The sequence below is a fragment of the Nannobrachium achirus genome (assembly GCF_963921795.1).
Source record: "Nannobrachium achirus genome assembly, chromosome: 3".
NCBI classification, from domain to species: domain Eukaryota; kingdom Metazoa; phylum Chordata; class Actinopteri; order Myctophiformes; family Myctophidae; genus Nannobrachium; species Nannobrachium achirus.
In genome coordinates, this window is record NC_137812.1 from 28,490,504 (window position 1) to 28,516,885 (window position 26,382).

The window sequence follows — 26,382 nt, forward strand, 5'->3', positions numbered from 1 at the left end:
AAAGACAAATTGTTGTCATGCAAATAATTGCGATTAGCGATTTAATTGTGTTTTTGGCATTGAACATTGGAACATTATGAATAAAAATTACATTACAGTTTGCCTTTTAGGCTGCGTAATCAAACATTACACATGCAGGGCAGATATGATGAATAACTTAAGTATACTAGTAAGACACCTTAGGGCGACAGGCGAGGTCGCACCAATTCTTGGCCATCTGGCCAGTGATGTATATTGGACCAGTTACCCATATATGGAGACCCCTGTATGATGGTCAACAATGTGATGTCAGAACATGCCCATATATGGGCATTACCAAATATGGGCATTTCCAGATGCCCTTAATATTGATGACATCGGGACAGGGATCTCCATATATGGGCATAAAACAGACAAGGCCATAATTAATTTGCAAGTGTGACTCGTGATGACATCAGCGATATCCATATATGGGCATAAAAGGGACATCAAGCCAGAGCGTGATGTCAGAGCGGCAAACCTACTTATTCCAGGCTTGTGTAGTTCTGCTGCAGTACTGATGCTACTATAGCTGTAGTTTACAGTAAATGTAGTTCTGCTGCAGTACTAATGCTACTGTAGCTGTAGTTTACAGTAAATATAGTTCTGATACAGTACTAATGCTACTGTAGCTGTAGTTTACAGTGTAGTTCTGCTGTAGTTTACAGTAAATATAGTTCTACTGCAGTACTAATGCTACTGTAGCTGTAGTTTACAGTGTAGTTCTGCTGCAGTACTAATGCTACTGTAGCTGTAGTTTACAGTAAATATAGTTCTGCTGCAGTACTAATGCTACTGTAGCTGTAGTTTACAGTGTAGTTCTGCTGTAGTTTACAGCAGAACTACACTGCAGTACTAATGCTACAGTAGCATTAGTACTGCAGTAGAACTATCTACTGCAGTACTAATGCTACTGTAGCTGTAGTTTACAGTGTAGTTCTGCTGTAGTTTAATGTAGTTCTACTGCAGTACTAATGCTACTGTAGCTGTAGTTTACAGTAAATGTAGTTCTGCTGCAGTACTAATGCTACTGTAGATGTAGTTTACAGTAAATGTAGTTCTACTACAGTACTAATGCTACTGTAGCTGTAGTTTACAGTAAATGTAGTTCTACTGCAGTACTAATGCTACTGTAGCTGTAGTTTACAGTAAATGTAGTTCTGCTGCAGTACTAATGCTACTGTAGATGTAGTTTACAGTAAATGTAGTTCTACTGCAGTACTAATGCTACTGTAGATGTAGTTTACAGTAAATGTAGTTCTACTGCAGTACTAATGCTACTGTAGCTGTAGTTTACAGTAAATGTGTGACACGTGACGCATGGGCCCACGCCACACACAGTACAGTATATCTGTCATGCGGATGCAAACTGTACTCTGCAGTGAATTGATTAAAGACTGCCTAAATTAGACTGAATGCTCATATGGTATCTATAGGGACATGGGTCTTTTCGATGGCCCAAGGGTCATGTAGAAAGCAGCGATGTAACCCAATTGTAATTGTCCTCTATTAAATTTAGATGATGCCAAAAGGCAGGGCTGCACCAACGATGATGAATTCCTGTTGTCTTTTCTTTTTTCCCCCCCGTTCTGTCTTAGCCGGTGGGCTCAATCCTTTCCCACAGCAGCTGAATTTCGTCACTGTCGGGCAGAAACCTTGTATCTCCAAGTTTCAAATGTGTACATTGAAGCAGTAAAGTACTGCTTCATCGCACAAGGCCATCTTCACAAAAGTAGTGAAAACAGCAGATCTACAAGCACTTGTGCTTGTAGATCGGCTGTTTTCACTAGTTTAAAGCATCTTAAAATATACAAAACAAACGGTTTTGGACATAAAAGGTTTCCACCCGACAACGAGTATATATAGTACCGAACAGCAGAACATGGTAATAAAAACTGAGCCGATTCCCAGAGGAACGCAAAAAGAATTAAATGTTTGTTTCTCTTCTTGTCTCCTCCCCCCCCCCCCCCCCCCCAGACCTCCCACGTTTCTCAGACCCCCACATCCCTCTAGTGGCTCGTGAGATCATGCAGCGAATGATCCGCCAGTTCGCTGCCGAATATACCTCAAAAACTACTCAGGACGACCCGCCCCTGCCCAACGGCACCACCAAGGACCAAAGCCTGCCGAGAGCCCCGGCCTCCGCGGCCCTGGCCCCGGACCCGGACCCGGACCACCCCGGTGGAGACTCTCCCCCCGGGGTCTCCCCGGCGGCGGCGGCGGCCAGCGGCGGCGGAGGCGGGGGGCCTTCTCCTCTGGCCCCGCTGGCCCTGCTGCCGCCACTGCCGGCCCCCAGCTCCTCCTCCCCCCAGTCCTCCGCCTCCGCCTCCTCATCCCCGTCCCCCACCCCGGGGCCGGGCCTCAGCCCCGTCAGCGCTGCCGCCCCTGCTGCCACCTCAGTGCCCTCCTCCTCCTCCTCCTCCTCCTCCTCCTCGTCCTCTGCCCTGTGCGGCGACGGCACCGGCACCAGTAACGGAGGAGGAGGAGGCGGTGGCGGCTGCGGCAGTGCGGGCGTGGTCAGCGCCGCTGCCTCTGCACAGAACCCCGTCCTCAGCAAGCTCCTCATGGCCGACCAGGACGGCCCGCTGGACCTCACCGTGAGGAAGAGCACAGAGCTGGACCTGGAGCCCAGTCAGCAGGGTGAGCACACACACGCACGTACGCTGTAGGGATGGGGCGATATGAAAATGTCCTGTCACGATTATTGTGACAAAAGAACGATATAACGTGATAATCAAAGTCCATTATCCTGGGGCGAAACATTTGCTGATCTACAAGCTCACAACGCATCGTGTTGCGATGCGTTGTGAGCTTGTACATCGGCAATTTTTTTGGCAAAGACATTTGATAGAGAGTGAAAAAAATACTCTATCAAGTACGTATATTATAAGAACCTTTTACCAAGGGTTTAAGTGGTACCAGATATGCAGCTCGGCAAATAAAAGGTGCATTTTATTCTTTTTTGGTGCGTGACACTGGCACGTAACTAAATATAAATCAGGTAAAAACCCTACATGCCTAATCTAAACCCCAACCTGAATATTTTACCTTATGGTAAATATTTTAACTGTAAATCAACATTTCAATTGGGAGGATCTCACAATCTTATGTTTCAAATTGTATTATACTTGCGGGGACATTTGGCCTTCCACAAGTATAGTAATACACTACACACACACGCACACGCGCGCACACACACACACACACACACACACACACACACACACACACACACACACACACACACACACACACACACACACACACACTCTTACAGTATATTGTTAATGTCCTGCAGAAATCCTGTCTGCCTGTTTTGTTGATACCGTTGACAGCTGCCATTGTCCGCCATGCGTGTGTTTTCATGTTCATAACTGTGGGACAAAGACAAACTATCAAAAATACATTGCAAGACGTACGCAGTTCTCATAAAGATTGACATTATACGGATGCAATGTTTTTTATTTGCAAAGTGCAACTCAAGTTACAATGTATAATTGTAAACAAATCTCCCTCCCACACGCACGCACGCACACGCACGCACGCATGCACGCACACACACACACACACACACACACACACACACACACAGTGGGTTTGCGGTAACATTTCTATGTTAAAGAAACTCGAGGCAGTAGATCGTCACTGTCGGGCAGAAACCTCGTATCTCCAAGTTTTGAATTTGTATGTTTTTTTTCGTAAAGTAAAGCCCTGCTTCACCATACAAGATTGTCACGCAAGACTAGTGAAAATTGCAGATCTACAAGCACACAAGTGCTTGTAGATCGCCACTAGTTTCATTCGTTTTTAAAATGATACATACAAAACGAACGGTTTTGGGCATACAAGGTTTCCACCCGACAACGGCGAGATGCTTTTGGGTTTCTGGCCAATGCAAGACTACTTTTGGCTTTGCTTAATGCGTACGTTCATTACCAGAGTCTCCGTCAGGTAAAAATATAACGACGCTCACAAGCAAACCATTGTGAGTTCAACATTGTTAGTGAATTTAGCGCTGAGTATTTGAAAATAGTTTTGGCCGCAACCCCAGAACCAAAAATAAATCAACAGGGGACTGGCAGTCCAGGGCCAGATTAAAGGGACAGAGCACGCTTTTAGATCCAGTCCCTAATACTGGCAGGTTAAAGGGACAGTGCAGAGTTTTAGGTCCTGCCCTCCATTTGACCGTTCACCTACTTTCAAACAAGCTTTTTGGAATCTGCTTATAGTAAGCCTTTCCTCCAAAACGAACGTTGAATTCTTTCAACAAAAAAAAAAAAGAAAAGGAAAAAGAAAAGATTAAAGTATTCACCTTGACCCTGCCTAAACAAACACCAACACACACCCTGTAACCTTTCCACTAAAAATTAAATTATAGCTTGAGATTATCCTTTAACTCGGATAATAGAGAAGATAAAGTTCAGTACATTCCAAAACGACACGACTGAATTTAAAGCTCTTTTAAATAGTAAAGCCATGTTTTCATTTCCCCCAAAGTGGCATTAGAGCATGTTTCAATTATATTTGTCATACAGTACATACGTATTATGATTGTGTTAACCCATTAAGTTGAGGCTGATTCTACAAAATAATAACGTCATCTAAATCCTAGCAGTTTTCTGTATCATTGGTGCTCTAACAGTGTCATGCCAAGGACCACCCGAAATTATATGTATTTGGCCGCGGACCCCCATCTCAAAATATTTAGTTCCAGAGACCCACAGAAGCAAAGATTGGAGTTAAAATGTATTGCTTTAAAAGATTTCCACAATTTAAAAAAAATAGAAGATCGTGCCGTGCTATGAGCTTGTAGATCTGATATTTTCAAATGAAATAACTTCCATAAAATATCAAATGAAATAACTTCCATAAGCCCATTCTCCACCACGCTGGACATCTGAATATTAAAATGTCAGTTTTAATATCACCTCATGTTGGTTTCTACTTCTGATCGAACCAAAAATAAAATGCAAATGCTGAAGATTAGAGAGAGAGACAGTCACCGTCCTACTGTCCATATGGGAGGAGGTCACAGGGTCAGCTGCACTTTGAGGATTATGGGGAGAGTGTGTGTGTGTGTGTACAGTATGTGCGTGCATGCGTGCGTGTGTGTATGTAATGTGTGCACATGTGAATCTGTGCTGTGTTTGTGTGCGTCTGTATGTGCATGCGCCTAGTTTTTGCAAAGTACTCTGTGTCTTTCTTTATGTTATTGCTGTGCTTTTGTGCACATCCTCGTGTATGTGTGCTTGTGCATGTGGTTTTTTGTTTGTTATTTTATATGTGTGTGTGTTCGTCTGTCCGTCCGTGTGTGTGTGTGTGTGTGTGTGTGTGTGTGTGTGTGTGTGTGTGTTCGTGTGTGTGTTTGTGCATGCGTGTGTTTGCTCCCACAAGACATTCATGCTAAACACCATGGTAGAATGGATTAGTTTGAGAATAATGATCGTTGTGATTAATAAACAATGCAGTGGGATTAGTGACATTGATTTTCCAGCACACATTTGAATTTTAACCACTTAAACTCCATACGCCACCTTAGGGCTCTGCATTAGTGTATTTTATGTTTTCCCTCTACATTACATGTCGTAAGCTTGTAGTGTAGATCTGCTATTTTCTGCGAACGTTTTCCCCCAGAATACGGATGCTTGGGTTTAAGGGGTTAAATTGATATTGTGGGTTCAACACAGAGGGGAGCCGAGCAAAAGAGGACAGAATGTGCCACAGAGGCACAAAAATCCAGGTCCAGGTGAATTCAGAAATAAAAGGCCTTTATTTGGGCAGAGACAGAGAGTAGCCGTTTGAGAGGTGAGAAATAGCAGGTCGACTACGACACATTACTGCGATGCATTAAGAGTGTGTAGATAATTATAAATAAAATATACAGTATTATATCTTTTTTATTTCATCCTTTTCTTTTTTCTCCCCATATCCCCCCCACCCTAGAGTACGTCCACACTGTTAACATAGAAAACATTCCATTATCAAAAGGATAAAAGAGGAAAAACTAAAGAAAAGCTAAAAAAAAAAACACAAAAGAAAGAATAAAACTAACAAATAACTATACAGTAGGTAAATGCACACGGTTGTAACCTTGTGGATGTTAGTTGTGGTGTGCAGTTTTACAGTTTTTAAATAAAACATATTTGCCATTTTTTGTTTATACTGTATACATTTCCGTGTATAACAGAGGTATATACTGTAGGACGTTAAATAAGGACACCAGATTGAAAGTGATGAGAGACTTTGTTCTTTTTTTTCCCCTTCCTGCTGCTTTGAACTTATTCACCAGACTAAACGCCCAGCGAGTCCCACAGTATTGATCACATGACCCCACACATTGTTTTCCTCTGACCTGCTGTGTTTCTCTGAGGCTGTGTACAGTATATATCGTCGTTGTCGGGTGGAAACCCTGTATGTCCAAAATTGTTCGTTTTGTATTTATCATCTTAAAAGTGATTTAAACTAGTGAAAACAGCAGATGAGGCGTTGTGTGCTTGTAGATCAGCTGTTTTCACTACTTTTGTGCGATGGCCTTGTATGAAGAAGCAGGGCTTTACTTTGCGAAAACATTTACAAATTTGAAACTTGGAGATACGAGGTTTCTGCCCGACAGTGACAATATATATATATATATATATATTATTGTTGTTGTCGGGTGGGAATCCTGTATGTCCAAAACCGTTAGTTTTGTATTTATCACTTTAGAAAATGATTTAAAACTATAGTGAAAATAGCCGATGAGAGGCGTTGTGTGCTTGTAGATCTGCTGTTTTCACTAGTTTTGTGCGACAGTCTTGTATGGTGAAGCAGGGCTTTACTTTACAAAAAAACGTGCAAATTTAAAACCTGGAGATACAAGATTTCTGCCCGACAGTGACGATATACACTGTGTGTGTGTGTGTGCGTGTGCGTGCCGCTCCTCAGAAGATGGCGTCCTGGACCTGTCCACCAAGAAGAACCACAGCGTAGGCGGAGGCCTCCTCAAAACATCTCGCAGCTTCTGCTCCACGCCTGGAGTCAAGGGGTGAGACAGACCGCAGCATTACTACTGTAGCACACTGCCCTATAACCGCTTTCCTAAGCTCTCCCTTGTAGAGAGCGCCAACGCCATTGCCGCAGTGTAAACAGCAGCAAGTGGTGGAGTAGAAGTAAAACGATTAAAAATGGGAAATACTCAAGTAAAGTACAGATATTCCAAATTCTACAGTACACACACATTTCATGCCAGCTATTTTGAATTAATCCAACGGTTTACTGACAGCGTTTACTTTCATTGTTTTTAGCGTGTTGTTGTGCTTAGTTACTTCACACCACAGACTATAAATATAACTGGAGTTATAGCAGCACACTGTCCTAACGAAGCCTGTAGGCCTAGACTTTGTAAGGAGGCTCTGGTTGTACCAACCAGTCGAGTGCCCTAGATTGCACATAACTACTGTATATGCGACGTGTTGTGTGCTTGTAGAGTACACTTGATAACTAGTGAAATGGGACATTCTGCATAATGAGTACTTTTACTTTTGATACTTTAAGTACATTTTGATGACAATATATTTGTACTTTTACTCAAGTACATTTTGATTACTGGACTTTTGCTTGTAACCGAGTGTTTCTACATTGTGTTATTGATATTTTTACTTTCCAGCTCTAATTATAGCACTGTCAAAATAATTGTAATTGACAACAACTCACTGACGTCCGTACACCACATTCAGCATGGCTTTCGTCGTGCTTCTTTATTCCCCCTCCCTGTGTGTGCTTGCTCTTTGGCATGCAAAGGATCCGTAATTAGCGCGCCTCAAATGGATTCCACAGGCAGAAAATCCCACGTCGGACCAAACATAAAAGCACAAGGCAGATCATGGTAGCATTAATGTATGTATCATCGCAGCGCTAATTCTCAGCCGTGACATATTGATGAGGAAATCCAACAAAGAGCATCTTTTTTAATTTAAAGAAAATCGACGGGGAGCGAAAAGAGTAAACTCCGTCCTCGGGCTACCGCGGCCGACGCCTCCCACCTTTCATCTTGCACTGATTGGTGCGGTTCAGCCCCGTCAATGCCTATTGATTTCATGGCCGAGGCTTTTTGCGTGGCATATATGGATATGTTTATGCACACAGGTATTTATAATTCAGCTTGAGAGAGGTCAACGGCAGAGCGCGTCAAAGACGTGACAGAAGCCTTTGTCTGCTTCGGCTTTTCTCTTCTTTCTACTTTGCCTCTTTTATCGACGAAACGCAACAATGCGGCCCCCAGTCATTTATTGATAACTATATACACTTGCCTTGAAGTCATGCCTCGCTACATGTGTTAAGGAGGTATACGCATTATGCTGATGAACACGGCTATCCAGGAATGCTTTTAAGCCCCCTAAGGTCGAAGATGGATTTGGAGAGGTTTCATACTGTGTATGTAATATTGACCCGCCCCAGTGCTAAAATGTGGCAACTATAAAGTATAATGGAAGTTGGACTAAGTTGGAGTGGTTTTCTTGGATTCCTTTGCAGAATCACCTGTGCAGACTGTTTTGTGTTTAAATAAGACTTAAGAATCTAAAATCCCCACTATATAAGACCCCAAAGGCTGCGCTGATCCTCACACCTAGCTGTAACTGGGAATTTAGTCTACGTGTGTAACGATGCATTTGAACAACGATTCGATACGCATCACGATACGTGGTTGACGATACGATACATGGACGATATTGGTTCATTCATGGCGATACGATTCGATTCAATGATTTAACCCATTTAGGCCTAACCTATAGAATAGGGCTAAATCAGAAATTAGCCTACAAAACAAATATGTTGCTACATACTGTACATGTACTGTAAGCCCCTCCCAAACAGCAAAATGTGTTCCCGTATCGTAACTATTTAGCAAAGGCACTTTATGCATGCACATACCCTCTATTCAGTGGGGTGTTGGATGGACCAATCGACATACTGTAGCCATCCTGAAATAAATAAATAAATGCAGTGTGCTGTACTGCTGTATGTGGAGGAGAGAGGCTGGGAGCCTAAATGTTCAGGTACCAAACAAACAAAGTATTTTGACTCCCACACAAGAGGCTAAAGGAACAGTGGTAGCCTGTTATGCAAGGGAAGGCTTGCTACTAAAAGCTTGGTGCAATGAACTATATATACGCCTGCACAAGACTTCAGGCACAAGTGTGAAGTAGGAATCAAGAAGTTCCCAAAGGCCCTAACGCCTTTAGCCACTCTTAAGCTCAATACCAGTGGGGTTTTTTTTCAGGACATGAAATATAAATTTTCTTTTGTTTTAAGAGACGTGCATCCACACCTCGACAAAGCCTCGTTCGTTCCATCTAGCCTCAAGCCGACGCTTGAGGCTTGTCGATTAGGACAGTGGTTCTCAAAGTGGGTCCCGGGGACCCCCAGGGGTCCGTGGGGTTCAGACAGGTCCCTAGCAAAATGAGGAACAGTTTAAACCCAGGAGCTCAAATGTTTTAAAAAGAAAACATTAAAAAAAGAAAAAAATAGCCTACAACATTTTTTTAATATGCACTTCTTTTTTATATATGTTGAAAAGTCTTGACACTCTTCTCTTATGGCAGTCCCTTGAACAATTTTCAAATTGTAGCTCCCTAGCCAAATTGCCTCAATTTGAGGGTAACTTGAAAATATTTAAGAACCATCGGATTAGGAAACAAGGATTTGCGCAGCGCTCTTCCTTTAACGATGGCATGCATGAAATGCCGCTGCTCTCTGATACTGCTCTCTGATTCCCATCTCTTTGGGGAGAGGGAGCCGCGAGTCGCGACCGCCGTGCACAGAATATTCCTTTATGCTCCCGTTGTTTTCGTATCGGCTTGAATTATCAGATCCGCTGGTGATGTGTAAGTGGAGTGTCCCCAATGACACCCGACTGTAATGCTGTGAACAGCCAGCTCTCTCAGAGAGGATAGAGACTCCAAAGCCGTCTAGTTAACCCTGTATTGTTTTCAGCGAGCCTTAAGACGTCCCACTGTGATAATCTATCTTAAACCCCCTGCAGAGGACTCCCCACATGGCTAATTTAAGTTGTTCATCCTCAGAACACCCCTCTGTGATGGATGCAGTCTATGCCAGTTTTTTATATTATTCCTGTTAAGTTCATTTTCCGTCAGCAATAGCTTTTTTCTTGCTCTGCTTCTTTTTTTAAGACACTTGCTGCCGTTGCTATAGTTACTTAGCTGAAGAACCGAGGCTACAGAAATTCAAACAAAGCCCTACCGCATTTAGTTTGCATTACTGTGAGCCAGTAGAGGTTATTTCAGATTATCGCAGCGTCTCTAGAATTTGAGATATTGTATTGATTTCCTTTCAATCAAATCAAACTTTTAGATACGTGAGTGCAGTTAAATTCAATTGATTGTTCTTAATTGAGTTAATGTATTCTAATTGCAGCATCAGGTCTTTATACATTATAGCTATAATGATATCTGCACCTTGTCAACTGGAGCACATAACATACACTTGAGCTAAATGTACTTTGATGCATGACAGATAGCTAAAATAGCCGATCTACAAGCTCAACTGCAACCGCGTTGTGAGATTATACTGTATACCCAACATAGGCACACAAGGGTTGAGGTGGTTAGCACATCATGGTCAGAAAGTAGAATTGTCATGTTAGGAAACTTTGAGCTATAGTAGTTTGAGCACATTTCTCTTTTTTTGCAAAGATAGTTTTATCTAGATAGGAGGACGAAAGAGGTAGAGGGCAGAGAGAGGAGATAACGGGAGTCGGATTCAAACGCCGGTCCTCGTGACTGACTCACAAGGAGCTTGTGGTCTGTGCACTCACTGGCTGAGCTGCCAGGCACTCCAACTTTGGCCATTTTAACCTGAATTGTGAGAAGGATAAGTGAAAATCGGACTCACTTCCCAATGTGTCTATACCTCGAGAACTCACTCAATGGTGCGGGAATATCTGCTAGCCTAGGTGAAAAGGGTTGGGTATATGGATGATCATTTATATACCAATGATAATTGTAGTACACAGTATGCACAGTATACACAATTTACAATTACAATTTAGGTATTAATCCAGAGCGACTTACAACAAGGTAAGCACAAGGTAATACATCAAATGTATAGAGATAGTGTGGTGCCTCAGTAGTCTAGGATCATAGGTAATAAACTTTAGACATATCCTCAGTCTAAAGATTATAATTTCATTATAATAATTATCAATAATAATGAACAAACATTATATGTACTTTGAAACTATACAAACTAGGATGCCAGGTCAACAAATGAACCTGGCAACTGTCTAAATAACATGCTATCTGAATTACATTTGAACCTTTGTATGGTCGTTAAGGTTAGGGCAAGAGCTACAGGTTTTATATCCTTTCGCCCCTTCCTTTAAAAACAAACAAACACTGGTGTTGTTCCATGTGAATTACCCTGGATTGCTTTGTGACACGTCACAAAGCATGTCCTCTGGTTGTGTTTGTGGCATTGAGCATAATTTGAAATAATCAATCGTAATGCGCCATTTCGCCTCAGTATGACGTTGAAACAAGAGAAGGTCCACCGTTGACGCTGAATATAATTAAAAGGTGCAGACACAACACCTGTGGGTGAAGGTGAAGAGAGGCGCTGAGGCTGGAAAGCAAGCTGAATTGTTTGACTGTGCTTTGACAATGCTGTGCTTAGTAAAAGATCAACATTTTATGCCATATTAAAGCAGTTTGAATTGCATATTTTATGCCTATAATGAATTTGATATAAGCAGTAATTGTAAGATTTAAATAATAAGATTCAAGGGAACAACATACAGTAAGGCATATAATGTCGCTTCGCTACATAAACTGTAATGTAATTACCTTGTCATTGTAAAGAATTAATTATCTTTAAATAAAGTGGTGAGGGAAATAAAATTGTTTGCAACTACTTTAGCGGGCTGACTCCCTTGTTAACGCCGTAATTGCACGGAAACCAATTAACCGAATGAGGAATCCTGGTAATTAGAATTCTGTATTCTCCGCACCATGCAATTTTCCTTTGGTTTACACGCTGCACACACACACCTAACTGTTTTAACTTATTTAGGGGTGCAACCATGTAACTGATAATTGTCATGTGTATTTGAATAGTTCAATTGTCCTCGTTACTCAGAAGGTTGCTTTGTAGCATAATACGGAATCATGTCAATAGATCTTGTTCGTGACTTTGTAGAACTGAAGAAGCTTTCATAAAAAGACTTTTCTGATGCACTTGATGCCACGACAATCCAACAACACCACCACATGCAGTATCATAACGTATCTGTTTCTGTTTGCATTGTGAAAGGGAGTCAAACAAAAATAAAACTAAGATTCACCTAATTAATATAGGAATTATGGAAAGTTTGTATGTACATGAGTACGTATAGGGGGACATTCCAAATCTTTGAAACACCAACATCTTTGATTCTGCAAACGACATCAAGTGACATCGTAAGACCCAACACTCACAGTATAGAGTACAGAAGTTTGACATCATTTACACATCCTACCTGGTTCCCGTTTTTTGCCCCCCCCCCCCCCCCCCATTCTGAATTCCCATAGACTTTTTTCATATCGCTTCATATAAGAACTGCGTTCCAAACATAAATGATCTCAGCGGTTTGACTCATATGGATATGAAGAATCAACTGATGGTGAGAAAATGCTAATGTTACTGTCGCCAAATTAGTTACATTACAAAATATTAGTGACTGACTATCATAAACCATACAGAGCCACCTCCCCGACAATATCGCAGAGACCGTTTGTTTATTTTTGGACCACAATGCTTATATGAGACGATTTTAAGATTACTCAATGTTATTCTCCATAGAGAAATTACTTCCGCGAACTGGGGGATGAGCGAGTGACGCCATGACTTCGTTACTCTATAACACATATGTCAAACTCAAAGCCCGGGGGCCAAATCAGGCCCTTGATTGAATTATCTTCGGCCCGCGGGATGACAATTACTATTAGAACTGGCCCACTGGCCACTGGTATATTGCACATGCAATGCCTGGGATTCGAACCAAGGTCTCCCACATGAAAGTCCAACATCTTACCCATCAGACCAAAGGGATATCCCTATCGACTGGGGGAGATATTAGACTTTTGATGCCATCAGGCTGAAGCAATGAGTCACTGGTACACACGCACCACTATAATAGCCTACTACAAGTGGCGCGTATCGAGGGCCTGTGTGACCGCAAGCCTGCGTTTAAATAAACATTGAACCAGTCTGGCCCTCGACTTGTACAATTGTTTTTTTTGCCCCCCGTGCATTTGAGTTTGACATCCCTGCTCTATAACCACACTTATCCCTGTCTCTTTTTGTTCCTCTGTCCACCCAGGCGTCCCCCGAGGCTGGACCGCGCCTTCCGGGAGGTGGACGAGGACGTCCCGCTGCCGAGGAGCCTGCAGGAGGGACTGAGGGACAACTACGTCAGCTCCACCTCGGCCACCAAGCCCCCGCTGGCCCGCTCGCTGCTCATCAAGGAGGAGCTCCTCAGCCAGAAGCACCACCTGCTGAGCCAGCCCGCCGCGCTCTCGCTGGCCACGCTGGAGTCGGCCGGCCTGCTCAACCACGGCCAGGCGCACGCCTTGCTGGGGGGCCGCGAGGGCTCCTCCTTCCCCTGGGGGAGCAAGGCCCACCTGGAGAGCCTGCTGAAGCTGAAGCAGGCCAGCGGGGGGTCCCTGAGCCTCAGCGACCTCAAGGAGCTGCCGCTGTTCCTGGACAACCACCTCAACCACCACGGAGCCTTCTCCTCCTCCAAGAGTTCCCTGCTCAACCACCACCACCACCACCACCACCACCAACACAACCAGATCCTCAAGAGCCACCAGGTGAAGAGAGAGCCGGGCCACTCCCCTCCCGTGGACCTGAAGATCCCGCAGGTCCGGGGCATGGACCTCTCCTGGGACTCCCACGCCTCAGAGCTGTACGGCTACGGCGGCGTGGGCGGCGTCGGGGGCGGCAGCCACGTGGAGAACGCCCTGAGCCGGAAGCTGCGGGCCATCCTGCCCAAGCAGAACCGCCGAGGGGGCCTGGGGGGAAGCCTCGGGGGGCTGCTGGACGGGGCGGCCGACTACTGGAGCTCCGACATGGACCACCCCACCTCCGGGCCGGCGTACTCCACCTCCGACGCCGAGGGGGACCTCGCCAACAAGCAGCCGCGGAAGAAGCGGGGCCGCTACCGCCAGTACAACAGCGAGATCCTGGAGGAGGCCATCGGCATGGTCATGGGCGGGAAGATGAGCGTGTCGAAGGCCCAGAACATCTACGGGATCCCGCACAGCACGCTGGAGTACAAGGTGAAGGAGCGCCTGGGCACCCTGAAGAACCCCCCAAAGAAGAAGCTCAAGCTGATGATGAGCATGGAAGCGGGCCAGGATTCCGCCGCCGAGTCGGAGAACACCCCCACCGCCACCCCGCGCGACGAAGGGCCGCCGCTGGCCGCCGCAGAGCTCAAGGACGACTGAGCGCCGAGGGACACCGCAAGTTTTGGGAGGACAATTTCAACAAAAACCAATCGATGAAATGACAGAAATAACTTTATAAAACCTCAGACAAGATGACTTAAAGATGATTTGAAAATGGATGGGGCTTTATTTGTGCCAATTTACTTTGCAGTATCTGGGTGAGCACAAACGCAGGGAAAACATGAGGAGGATTCTTAAAAAAAAAAAACTAACTGGAGAGAAACTAAACCAATCGGCTGGTTGTGTTTTTTTTCTTTTTCTTTTTGCGGTTGTCATGTGAGCGACACTGCGCAAGCATTTGTTCGGCTCTTATATCAAGGGGTTAAACAAATGCAGCTAAAGACATGAGTTACATGACAATTGATAAACAAATTCTTAAGCATGCTGATAATCCCCAGCCACCGAAACCTAATCCCTCCATTTCTGAACCTTGATACACACTGACCCATAACTGCTTCTAAATGTAGTTTAGGGCAGTGGAGCATTCCAATTTGGGGGGGAGGGGGGGCACAAAATTAAGGGGAGGTTGAAAAATCACCCTTTGGAACAAACCGGTAAATTCATGTCCTTTAAAACCCCTCTTCTCTCTCAGTACTGGAGTTGAACTGTCCCATTATGTTTAAAGCCCACTATAGAGGTAATCCTGCCATTGAATAATTCAACCAAGGGTTCTGAATCAAAAGCCCATTCTCTGACCGCCAGGTAGCCATTATGCTTTAACTGCAAACCTTTACCTTCCTCCTTAGATTATTCAGCCGTTCTCTTTATGTAGGACGAAAGCAACATTAACCCGTCCTTTTGAAAACGAGAATAAGTGAGACAGAAGTCATTCAGGGATGCATGTGTGTGAGTTTCATAGACACTACTGACTCTTAGGGTAGACACTTCTTTTCTTCTGTCTCCTTTGTTTTTGTTTTGTTTTTTGCTTTGCTTTCTTTTTGCACTACACTTTTTGGTCTGGTGCATACAGACCAGGTTACCTCGGCATTGTTGCATTGTTGCTGTTGATGATCAGCCGTTTTCTTTTTTTTTTTTTTTACCTCCGTCAGCGTCTCACCCCTGATGTTGGAAAGGCTGGAGCCACCTTGCCGCTGGTGACTATAGGGTCGCTGATTGGGATGAAGGCGGGCGTGAGCTGTAGCTCGCAGGCCCTTCCAGGATCAGAATGTGAAACTCTGCTGCTATAATCCAATTGACTACCTTATTCTCACGCAAGGCTTTAGCTAGCCTTACAGTATGTCTAATTTATACACCAGTGTACAGCCGTGCCAATCGCCGAAAATAACTTTTTCGATGGAAAACTAAAAAAAACGAAAACACAACAATCAGTTATTATCGGCGAGGGACACAGTCTTTATGTGACGAGGTATAAATTAGACTGTAGTCAATGGGCTTTGACAGGTCTTGGGTAATAATCGTTTCCCGGTTTATTTTTTCCGTTTCCAAACTAAGCAGAAGTGACTTAAAATGGTCGGTTTTAAGCAAACTCTTTTACTTCTTCAAGGTTATTTACATTTTTAAGGACAGTTTTAAAGGCAGTTTTACTATGACAATTTATAGCGGGGCTGTTTAGGGGTGGGACAGGGATATTTTTCAGCGGGGTGGGCTTGTTGATAACGGCGAGGGAAGGAAAGGAACATATTAATATATTCTAAATTATTACGATGCTGACGACGGTAAAAAGCCAATCCGCATTTCTGGATGAATTTTTCTCCTCATTATTAAACTCAGGGTGACTGAGGCAGATGGAGTGGGTTTCAAACTTGGGACGTCCCCTGCGGGACCTATATGTTGAAAAAGGCAGGAGGACAAAGACACTTCCCATTAAAAACCCATTCAGAACGGGTACACATTATTGTGTATCATTATTTTATGCTTTAACTATTGAAAAATAGCAGATATACAAGCTCACAGCGCGGCACCGAGTGCACTCGGAATTTTGACCCGATTCTATAAGTGTCTTTTGAATCCTTCTTAAGGTTTTTGGAAAAACCTATGTTTCTATGTCAGCAATCTGGCCTGCCATCGTCCAAGAAAAGGTCCTTTTCACTTAACTGGAGCTCAGTTAGTCTGTTCTTGAGAGACTACTATGTCAGTGGTTCTCAAACCTTTTTATGTGAAGGACCCCCAAACTGATATTTATTTGGCCACGGACACGCATCTCAAAATATTTAGTTCCAGGGACGACCCAGAAGCAAAATTTGAGTACAAAAGTTCGCTTAAAAAATACATATTCAAAGATTTTCACACATTTTCACGACTTTTCAAAAATAGCAGATCTACAAGCTTGCAGCGCGGCACTCGGTGCCGCGCTGTGAGCTTGTATATCTGCTATTTTTCACTGGTTAAAGCATTCAATAATTCTAGGCCTAAATGGGTTTTAATGGCGCAGGATTTGGGGAGGGGGTTAGCATCGCCACACAGAATGTGGCTAATCAATGAAGAAAAAACTTTAACGACAACGACAACAGCAAAACACTGAAGTTGGGTGAAGGGGGAGGGTGGGTGGCGCTAGAAGTTTCTTGCGGATAAACTTCTAAAATAGCACTTTTCTAAAATAGAAAAAATGAGAGAGAAAGGCAAATGTTTGAGGTTATGCATGGGTTGTAGCTCTTCTTATTTGTGCACTGGTGTTTTGGAAGAGGCGGAGGCGAAGAGGAGAACGGAGAGAGAGAGAGAGGGAGGAGGAAGAAAAGATGAGAAACGGAGAAAAAAAAAAAAGCTTTAGTGTCTGAAGACTTTCAGAAAGCTGCAGCATGGACCCAAACATTCTTTTATTCCTCTCGATTACCTCCTTTTTGGCGAACACTGGCTGACAGCTTGAACATGTTGAGTTTTTTTCCCACCCCCGTAGTGTAGTCTTATTAGTCGTCATGATTTCCGTCCTCTCGCCGCTAAAGCACTAGGGGAGAAAAAAACGTGAACTTTGTCATTGTGTCATTGTTGGGAGGTGAGGAGGGGGTATACAGTCATGTATCCCTCAGAGGAAATGCAAGAAGGAAAAAAACAAACAATTGTATCTGTCTTTTCCTATAGTTTGGAAAAGACGGAAGTTGACAAAAAAGAGGCTCCTTTCGGTTCTTTACGTGTTGTTTTTCGGCCCCCGCTCTGTGGTAAATGTTGCTCTTCGCTCCGAACACTGCCTGGTGCTCACCCAGTCTGTGAGATTTTTAAAACATGGAAAAATTGTGCATCTCTCCATTATTTCAACTCAGATGAAATGAAAATGATGATCACTACATTTTGAAATGTATTGTACATTTTATTTATTTTACTTTATTTTGTTTTTTAATTTGTTTGTTTTTTCATCTTTTTTTTTTTTTCTTTAAATTGAAAAGAAATGGCATGCACCATTTTTGTTTTTGGCTGACTTCGGGGGTGGGCGAAATTGGAAGATTTCTTGGGGGGGCGGGGGGGAGTATTTCAGAACTAACTAATGATGAGGTAAAGATGTGAAAAACCCATACTAAATTACCAAACAATCATTATTATAATTAGTATAATCACTTATTAACCCCTTGATTGCACACAATCGTGACTTGCCACACATTGGTTGTCAACTTTTGAAGTGGTACAGGTCTTGAGCGTCCCGTTTTGGCTTGATTGGCAAAGTATGCATAGCCTCTGGTGGAATGTCTCACACACACACACTCCTAGGTGTCCCGCATAAAATGCATCCAACACTTTGGCAATGCCCAGCATTCCACGTGTCTAAAAGATTTCCAGGCAGCATTCCAATTGAATTGTTCATCGTTAGACCCCCTCCAAAAAAAGGAAAAGGAATAATCTGAGAGATGAAAACCTGATCGCTAACGTCAGTGTTGATCACAAAAGCACTTCATGCGACGACTAAGAACTTTAGTCCCAAAAATGGCGGCTGCCTGAGCTAGCTAGCTGTGAATACAATGAATTTGACGAAACACTACTCAAAGTAAAGTGTGCGATTACTTTATTGTCCCCTCGAAAAGGCTCTTGAGAGAGCACTTGTTGCTAAAGTACAAAGTATACCGTGCTCCTTAGCACTTAATGGAAACAATATTGTTTGAAACAGTATTGTTTCATGTCATGCATGTAAAGCATGGATTTTGTGCTAAAACTAATAATAATGTAGAACTAGTACGATTGGCACTTAATAACGACACAATGCACTGTTGTGCGTGGATAAATTCCTACAACAGCACTTAAACTGAGGAGCATTCCCAAAGGGCGAAACAATCTCTTCTTGTGTAATTTTTACCCAAAATCTCGAAATGATTTTTTTTCAAAGAAAAATAAGATTTTCTCTTGTCCACAATCAAATGTCACAACCGTATATGGCTTGGCGTTTAATTTACTACTGATAACCATTCTTTTTTTCTTTTTAAATGGTTTCTTTTCAGCCTGGTCTTATCTACTGAGGTGCATGCCATTTGAGGTGTTGTTATTTTATGCTATTTAATGTTATTACCTTTGGGTTATGTTGATTGTTTATATTCATGGTTAACAGATCCCCCTGTCCAAAAATGTTCTCCTCCGTGCGACTGAGTCTCACAGTTGTATCCAGTAAAACCTCACGATATATTATAACGTTCAAATTACTGAACATACACACACACACACACATGCACACGCACACACACAAACACAATGAATGTAGTGAACCAATATGAATATCTCAACCTCTACAGTTGTCTGCAGAAAAAAGAAATGGCTCTGTTAGTTAATTCTGAACAGACTGTTTTAGGTTTTTTTTTCTAATCTTTTTTTTTAATTTTCTTTATTTTCTTTCACTTTCTGCTGCTTGCATTGGAAATAGTTGTTTTTTCTGACGCGGGCCGGCACACCAGTAGCCTTCAGTACTGTAAATGTCTCAGGACCGAGCCAGCGGGATGGGGCAGCAATATTTGTCAGTCGGGGAAAAAAAGACGCAGACTTAACTACCTGTACCTAGATGTAATGTATAGACATATATACTATATATCGACTTGGTCAGCAAGTGGCCAAGAAAGTGCTATACCTCAATCTCGGAAAATTCCTTGTTTTCCGTGCCTCGTACTTGTACATAATATCCCTTTACAGGGAAGCCTGGCAAAGGGATAGTCGATACTCTGGGAAAACCTCCTCCTTCGGATTTTTTTCTCCTTTTCTTTGTCTCTATCGTTATGTTTTTCTCCTCTTTGTTAAAAAAAACTCCCTCTGGTGAAGGGAGGAGGGAGACAGCTCACGTGTCTGACTGACCAATATTCGCCAACCCTGCTCTTTTCAGGTATTTTTTCAAAGACAAAAAAACAAAAACCCCATAAAACGGTAGATTAGTAAGAACAAAAGGAAAAGAAGGAAAAAAAGAAAATCATACATCAGGGGTTATTTTTGATTTATTTTTATTAGGAATAGAGGGGAGGAGGGTGGGAGGCTAGGGGGGGGTGGGGCGTACTAAAACCACGCAAAACCAATTCTTCTGGATTCATTTTGGGGATTCGGCTGTCTGGTTTTCAGCCTGGAGGGGTCAAGCTATTGGGTGGTGGGTCACGCCCAATGCGTGGAGAAAGGAACGAGGCTGCTTGCTGGGTTTTCAGCTGTAATGTAAAACTCCAGGTTGAAACTGAACAGGAGAATCTTTTTCTCTCTTTTCTTTCTTTTTTTTTTTTTCTTCTTTATTTCTCACACCCAGAGAGAGAGATCAGAGACCCAGAGGGGAGAATGGGGGACAGGTGGACAAGTTAACCTTTAATTTTCACTGTCTTTGTAAGAGTCTATCCAAACCTTCTTTTAACACTGCATTCCAAAAGAAAAAGAAAAAACGAAACCACCAACACCACCACCACCACACACAAAAAAAACAAAACCTCACAAACACAAAAAATGTACCTTTATATGATGAAAATGAAAATAGCTATAAAACATATGAATATATATATAAATATATATATTTATTTTACTGTTTTACGTCTTCAGGTAAACAAATCAATTTGTTTTGTTATTTGTTATTTTTTAGATTTTGTTTCTTTTTTTCAATTCCTTTTTTCTTTTTTTTGGGGGGGGGGGGAGTGTTTTTTTCTTCTGACATGTGACACATTGTAATACACATGACAAAGAAGAAGAAGAAGAAGAAGAAAAAAATGTTGAACAGCAACTACAGTAACCTCACTTTCTAGACACCATGTGACGTGCCATTTTGTCCTGGGGTGGCTCGTGATATTATATACCGTATAAGGAAAAAGAAAGTACCGTATATGTATATGATTGCCATGCTTCTCTCTATGGAGATGTTTTGTCTTTTTTTTGTTTTGTTTGTTTGTCGCGCTGCATATCTGGTTGTCATTTATTCCTCAGGTCCAACCACTTCAAAGCAGCTGATTGTACACACACACACACACACACACACACACACACACACACATACATACACGGTAAATAAATCACACACAAACAGGAAAAAAAAGGATAAAGAAATCAGGATTTTTTCGTACAACGACTCGTTTCCAGGATTTTTAGACGTTATAACTGAAGGAAGCAGTTTTTTTAAATTCATTGTTGTTCTTGTTATTGTTGTTAGTGCTATTATTATTACAATGATGATGATGATGATGATGACGGCATAGTTTTGTTCCTTTCTTTTTTTAATTCCTTAAAAGAAAAAGAAAAGACAAATTCTTATAAAAGCCTAAAAAAAGCCAGGTCTCTCTGAATACAAAGCTTGTATTCCCCTCTAGCACACTACAGCCATGGAAGAGCATAACAGATAACAGCACACACATTACACACATGCAATGTGAATAACACACACACACACCCCACGCACGCACGTACACACACACACACACACACGAACACGTACACATGCAGACACTCACACTCACGCATGCACGCACACACACACACTCACTCTTCATCAGGTAGCCACACTTGTGTGTGGGCGGGCTCTATGTACAATTATAAAACTCCAGGTCTGCCGTGTCTCTTTTAGAAGCAGGTGGGTGTGCCGTTCCTCCAGAGGCTTGCAGCACATTAGCCCTTCCTGCTGGAGGAGTTTTTTACTTTATTTTATCAGGCTGTGGAGACGCTGCCTCTGTGGGGAAAAACAGGCCTCTTTTGTTTAAATCCATTTCAAACCACTACTTTTTTTTTGGACCCCTCCATCCCCATAATTGCCCTATGTGTGCCGGTGGTTCTCAAATGTTTTGAATTTCAAAGTACTCTATTAACCTATTCAATTGAGACCTGAGGACGATTCTACAAAGGTCTTGTAAATCAGTAGTCAAAAGATGTTTTTAAAATAGCAGATGTACAAGCTTGCAGCGCTGTAGGCTTGTACGTCTGCTATTTTTGAATAGCCATGGCAAAAATCTAAAATTACATAGATGTGTTCCCGGTTTTAGTGGGCGTACAAAGGGAACCAAACAGACCCATATATACACTCTCAAGAATTACAGTCCTGTAGTGTAAGGGCCCTCAAGGAAACTGGAAGGTCCCCGGACCCAACTTTGAGAACCACTGCTACCCCTATGCCAACCCCCAATCCCCCAATTGCACCATTTTATTCTCCCCCCATGTGCACTGCTTCTCTCTGGAATACAACAGGACCTATCCAAACAATTCTACTTGTTATTCTGTGGGGAAAAATCTGTGCGTGCTCCGCGATGAGCTATGTATTTACAGTACAATGTATCTCACTGTGCTATTGTTGTGGGCTTCTTTTTCTTATGTCGTTTTTCTTTCCTTTTTCTTTCCCTTTTTTTGTTCAAGCAAAATGTCAAAGAAGTGCTAACAGATGATTTGTTCTAATGCATGTGTCTCCTCTCTGCCACAGAGTGCGGCGCGCGCTGTGTGGTAAATGTCAAAGCGTTTGTGGAGACGCGGCATGAAACAGTCTCTCCGGCTGGAGCGCTATGTCTGTCTGGCACTAAAAGTGCGGTCCGCGTGGATCCTTAAAGGCCAGACACACCTCTGGGATGATTGGGTGCAGCTGCTGCTGCAATCAACCACCAACGACCATCCCGGTCTTAGATAAGTTTGTGAGAATTAAAAGAAAATAGTTAGTTTTTTTTTCAAATACGTTACCTCAATTCATCTTTGTGAACCTTTGGTGCTCATTGTGATTACACACGCGAGCGTGCGCACACCTGTTGAAAGATGTCAATCTTATAGGCCAGCCCTGCCTGACATTAGATTACAATTGAAAAGAAATGTATGTTTTTATTATTAATAGCATTAATATTAATAGTACACAATTGGTTTTCAGAATTGGAAGTTGGGAAAGATTGCACACACTCGAGTGCAAACTATTTTCCTGTAGATAACTCTAAATGCACGATGAATCCTTAATTGATGCCAACGCATCGTTATTCCTGTGTTCTTGGACATAAACCGGTCTATTCGTTATTGGTGTTTGTTGTATTGCAATCATTCGAGTAAGGAGTGCCTTTTGCGGTCTCTAATCTTAAACTCAAATCTAATCATCCAAGGGCTGGTTTTCTAATCACGCGTTGTGTCCTCGCCCTTTTCTGGATCAGGGCTCACTTGAAAAATCTCGAAAGCGCTCGCGGCCCACCCATCTGACCACTTAACCTAGCGGCCTATCAAAAGCAACGCGCAAAAGTGTCAAAATTTGACATTTAATTTGCTCTCTTTTTTTCATCGTAAGGCTCACAGTCGAGACATTTCTTTCTTAACACTAGTTGTGTTTGCGACTGACGACCTCGTAGTGTCGTGTGTGTACTGTATTGCAGTGGTTCCCAAACCTTTTAGCTCGAGACCCAAACTAGGGCTATTTTCACTACTTCTTAAACATTTGTTTCTTAGATTTTTCTTTTATTAATAAACAAAATTACTTAGAAAAAGCAATGCATTTTTTATGTTCATGAAATCAAATCTTATGGGGAATATTTTTTGAAAATGTTTTAATATAATAATTACAAACAAAATGTAGGAAATATAAAAATTGGTCCGCGACCCAGAAATAGGTCCACGACCCAGTGTTGGGGAACCAGTGCTGTATTGTATATGACCCCAACTAGTTTACCGGTAAACATTTGTAGGAGCTTTGTGGTGTCACAGCCAGACATTCAGAGGCAGCAGAGATATTGAGGAGACCAGCAGACAGCATGTCTGTCTGAAGTGAAGTGGAGGATGGGGAAGGACCAGGCTGAACTCTAAGTGAAGGATAGAGATGAAGAGAGATGCTAGAGGTCAGCCTCCACACCCACACACACCACAGTTAAACAACCGCCTTCTGCTAGAATGACACTGGAATCCACCTCGCGCGCGCGCACACACACACACACACACACACACACACACACACACACACACACACACACACACACACACATACACACAAATATATCGGTGCACATCATCTGCTTGTAAAAGGTGACAGTTCATCTGTAATCCACTTCAAGACCAGGGAATAACTAAAAAAGATACCAAACAAACAATTGAGCGGATATGCAAATTGCAAAAAGGGCATTTGAGAAGGTCTACGGTTTGCTATAAGGAAACGATCAAACACTCTTTAGGAAGCAGCATATTGGAGGTGGTTCCCGGTGCGTTGCCATGACAATCTTTGCATCAACATTCCCCAAGGTGTGAGGTGTGTCGGGCCTTTGGGACCCCAAACTAAACGGACCCGGCGATCAAATTGGAACTCGGAGCGATGTTAAAACATCTAATTATGATGTGGGACGATGTTTTTGATGTTGGCATTTATGCTTCTCTTTGTCAGTGCATCTTTGCACAATGTGTTTTCCCAAATTCTTTGTCCAATTGTTGGCAAACAAACACGCGGTCACAGAATGTCCTTTCTCCTCTCTCCTCTCTTCTTCTCCCATCCTCCTCTCTTTACGATAATCATGTACTATCGGTATCAACGCATTTCTTTCTCTCTTGCGTGTTTTTTTTAGTTTTTTGTTGTTGCTGTGCGAGTTCACATGCGAACGAGCATTTTATGCATGCATGCAAGTGTGTGGGCGTGGATGAATAATGTTTATTTTATTTTTTCGTTGACTGTTGGAAAATGTTTCTCGGCTCGTCTCTGAGATGGACTCCCATGTTTCTGCTACCTCAACCTGTCTCAGCGACCTGCCAGTGGGGAGGACCTCATAGTAGCGGCTGCCCCCATGTTCGTTAGAAAAACTGACGCATTGTCTCATATCATTGTCTGGATGGTTAATTCTCAGCTATTCTCAGCTCTTAAGCTTTTGAAGTGAGCTCAGATGGAATACATATTGAGGAACACAAACCATGGTTAGATTTAGTGTGGTGTGGCATAGCACACCTCCACCACCCACTGGCATTCCTCTGAGACAAAACTATCTCCTGATTGTCCGTTGACCAAGATCCGTTGATCGAGGTCCAATCTTAGTCTTCGTTCTTTTCTTTTTCTCTTTTTTTTTTACCTTCAGATCCTAATTGTCCCATCACTCAAAATGTTTGCTCTACCCTCCTTCTCTTGTACTAATGGCCGTCCTGTGAGGGCGATACGGTGTACAGTAGTGGAGAGCCAGATGGTACTTGACCCCTTTCTGCACCTTGTTGATTCGATTGTTCCCATTTTATTGTCGCTTTATGTGATGAAATGCAGAGGGAGTCTCCCTATCTCCCCCCCTTTCTCTCTCTCTCTCTCTCTCTCTCTCTCTCTCTCATACACCGTCCCCTAGTGTCCATGGGCAGTGGAGTGTGAACGCCACTGGCCTGACAGGATGGCTTTTCCCCCCTCTTTTTTTTCCACTCTCGGACATGCCTGCTGTTCCTGGCTCTCCCTCACCCCTCCCCTCCCTTCTCTTGTAAGACCCGTTGACCCCTTTTGATGACCTTACTGTTCCCGCTTATATTTTGGTCCTGGTCAGCCTTCCAGAGGCTTCTGAATCCATCACCCCCCTTGGCAGCTGGAGACTCGGTCCCCTATATTATCTGTTTGCTCTCTCTCTCGCTCTCTCTCTCTCTCTCTCTCTCTCTCTCTCTCGCGCTCTCTCTCTGTCACTGTTCACGGCACGCACAGATGTTTTGCCACAGGGGCAGTTCTGTTGGAAATTTATCTTAAAAAATATGTCGTGAAAACCTGCTGTTGTATTGCAGATCTTGACGTTTTCTTTAAAGGCTGGGCTTTACTATTTCATTCTACATTGAAATCCTCTGCAATATTAAGAACAATTTCTGGACAACAAAATGATATATATATATATATATATACTGTACATGTACATTTGACACATGGTTAATATTTCAACCCTGCTGAAAGTTTCATGAGTACCTCTCTTGCCACAAAACAAACTCAATATTTTAAAGGTTGGGCTGTTAATGTTGTATGATGTCTCTGATCTCTTATTTTGATGTGGTTTGGGTTGACGTTAGGAGAAAGATAACCATTAGGTCTCTCTAGGTTTCTATGTTAAAAGAAGCATCCGCTAATGAGCAGGGTTTGCGTTTCATTCGCCAGTGCAATCGCCGCATTTCTCTGTAGCTCTCCAACTGTCTGACTCTGCCTCGACAGTGCCCGTCCTTTTGCATTTTAATTCCGGTTTCTTTGACAACCACATGCCTTTTGCATTCGTATACGTCTACGCGTTGATAGCGTATCAGCTGGAGTATTTATAGTCAACGTGGAGAGCAAACACTGAGCTCATGAGTGAGATCAATATTCAGGTCAGACAGAACCTGCAGTCATAAGCAGATATTGGAGTTCAGTTCTCAGCATGGAAGGTTAGATAGATATTACAGCGGCGGGAGGTTAGATGTCTGATACACACAAATATCCTACTGTAAGAAGTTGTCACAAGGTTACTTATAGAAACTCTTCTAACTTAATGGTTTACCTCTCAGTCTTCTGTTGAAACACCTTATATACACACTCCTCTGGCCAAAGATGACAGCCGCTCATGAACGCCAGAACAATGTCACTTAA

At 42.8% G+C, this 26,382-nt stretch overlaps 1 protein-coding gene across 1 annotated transcript in view; it reads left to right on the forward strand.

The window, feature by feature from the left end:
• Positions 1-14,501, forward strand: part of lcor (ligand dependent nuclear receptor corepressor) — a gene marked incomplete at both ends in the record, with an annotated part of 103,629 nt that extends 89,128 nt beyond the window's left edge. Inside the window, 3 exons of the mRNA XM_080722500.1 lie at positions 1,996-2,658; positions 6,946-7,042; positions 13,373-14,501. Of these exons, the coding sequence (XP_080578626.1) occupies positions 1,996-2,658; positions 6,946-7,042; positions 13,373-14,501 (1,889 nt within the window). The remainder of the gene's footprint in view (positions 1-1,995; positions 2,659-6,945; positions 7,043-13,372) is intronic.
• Between the last annotated feature and the right edge of the window lie 11,881 nt (positions 14,502-26,382).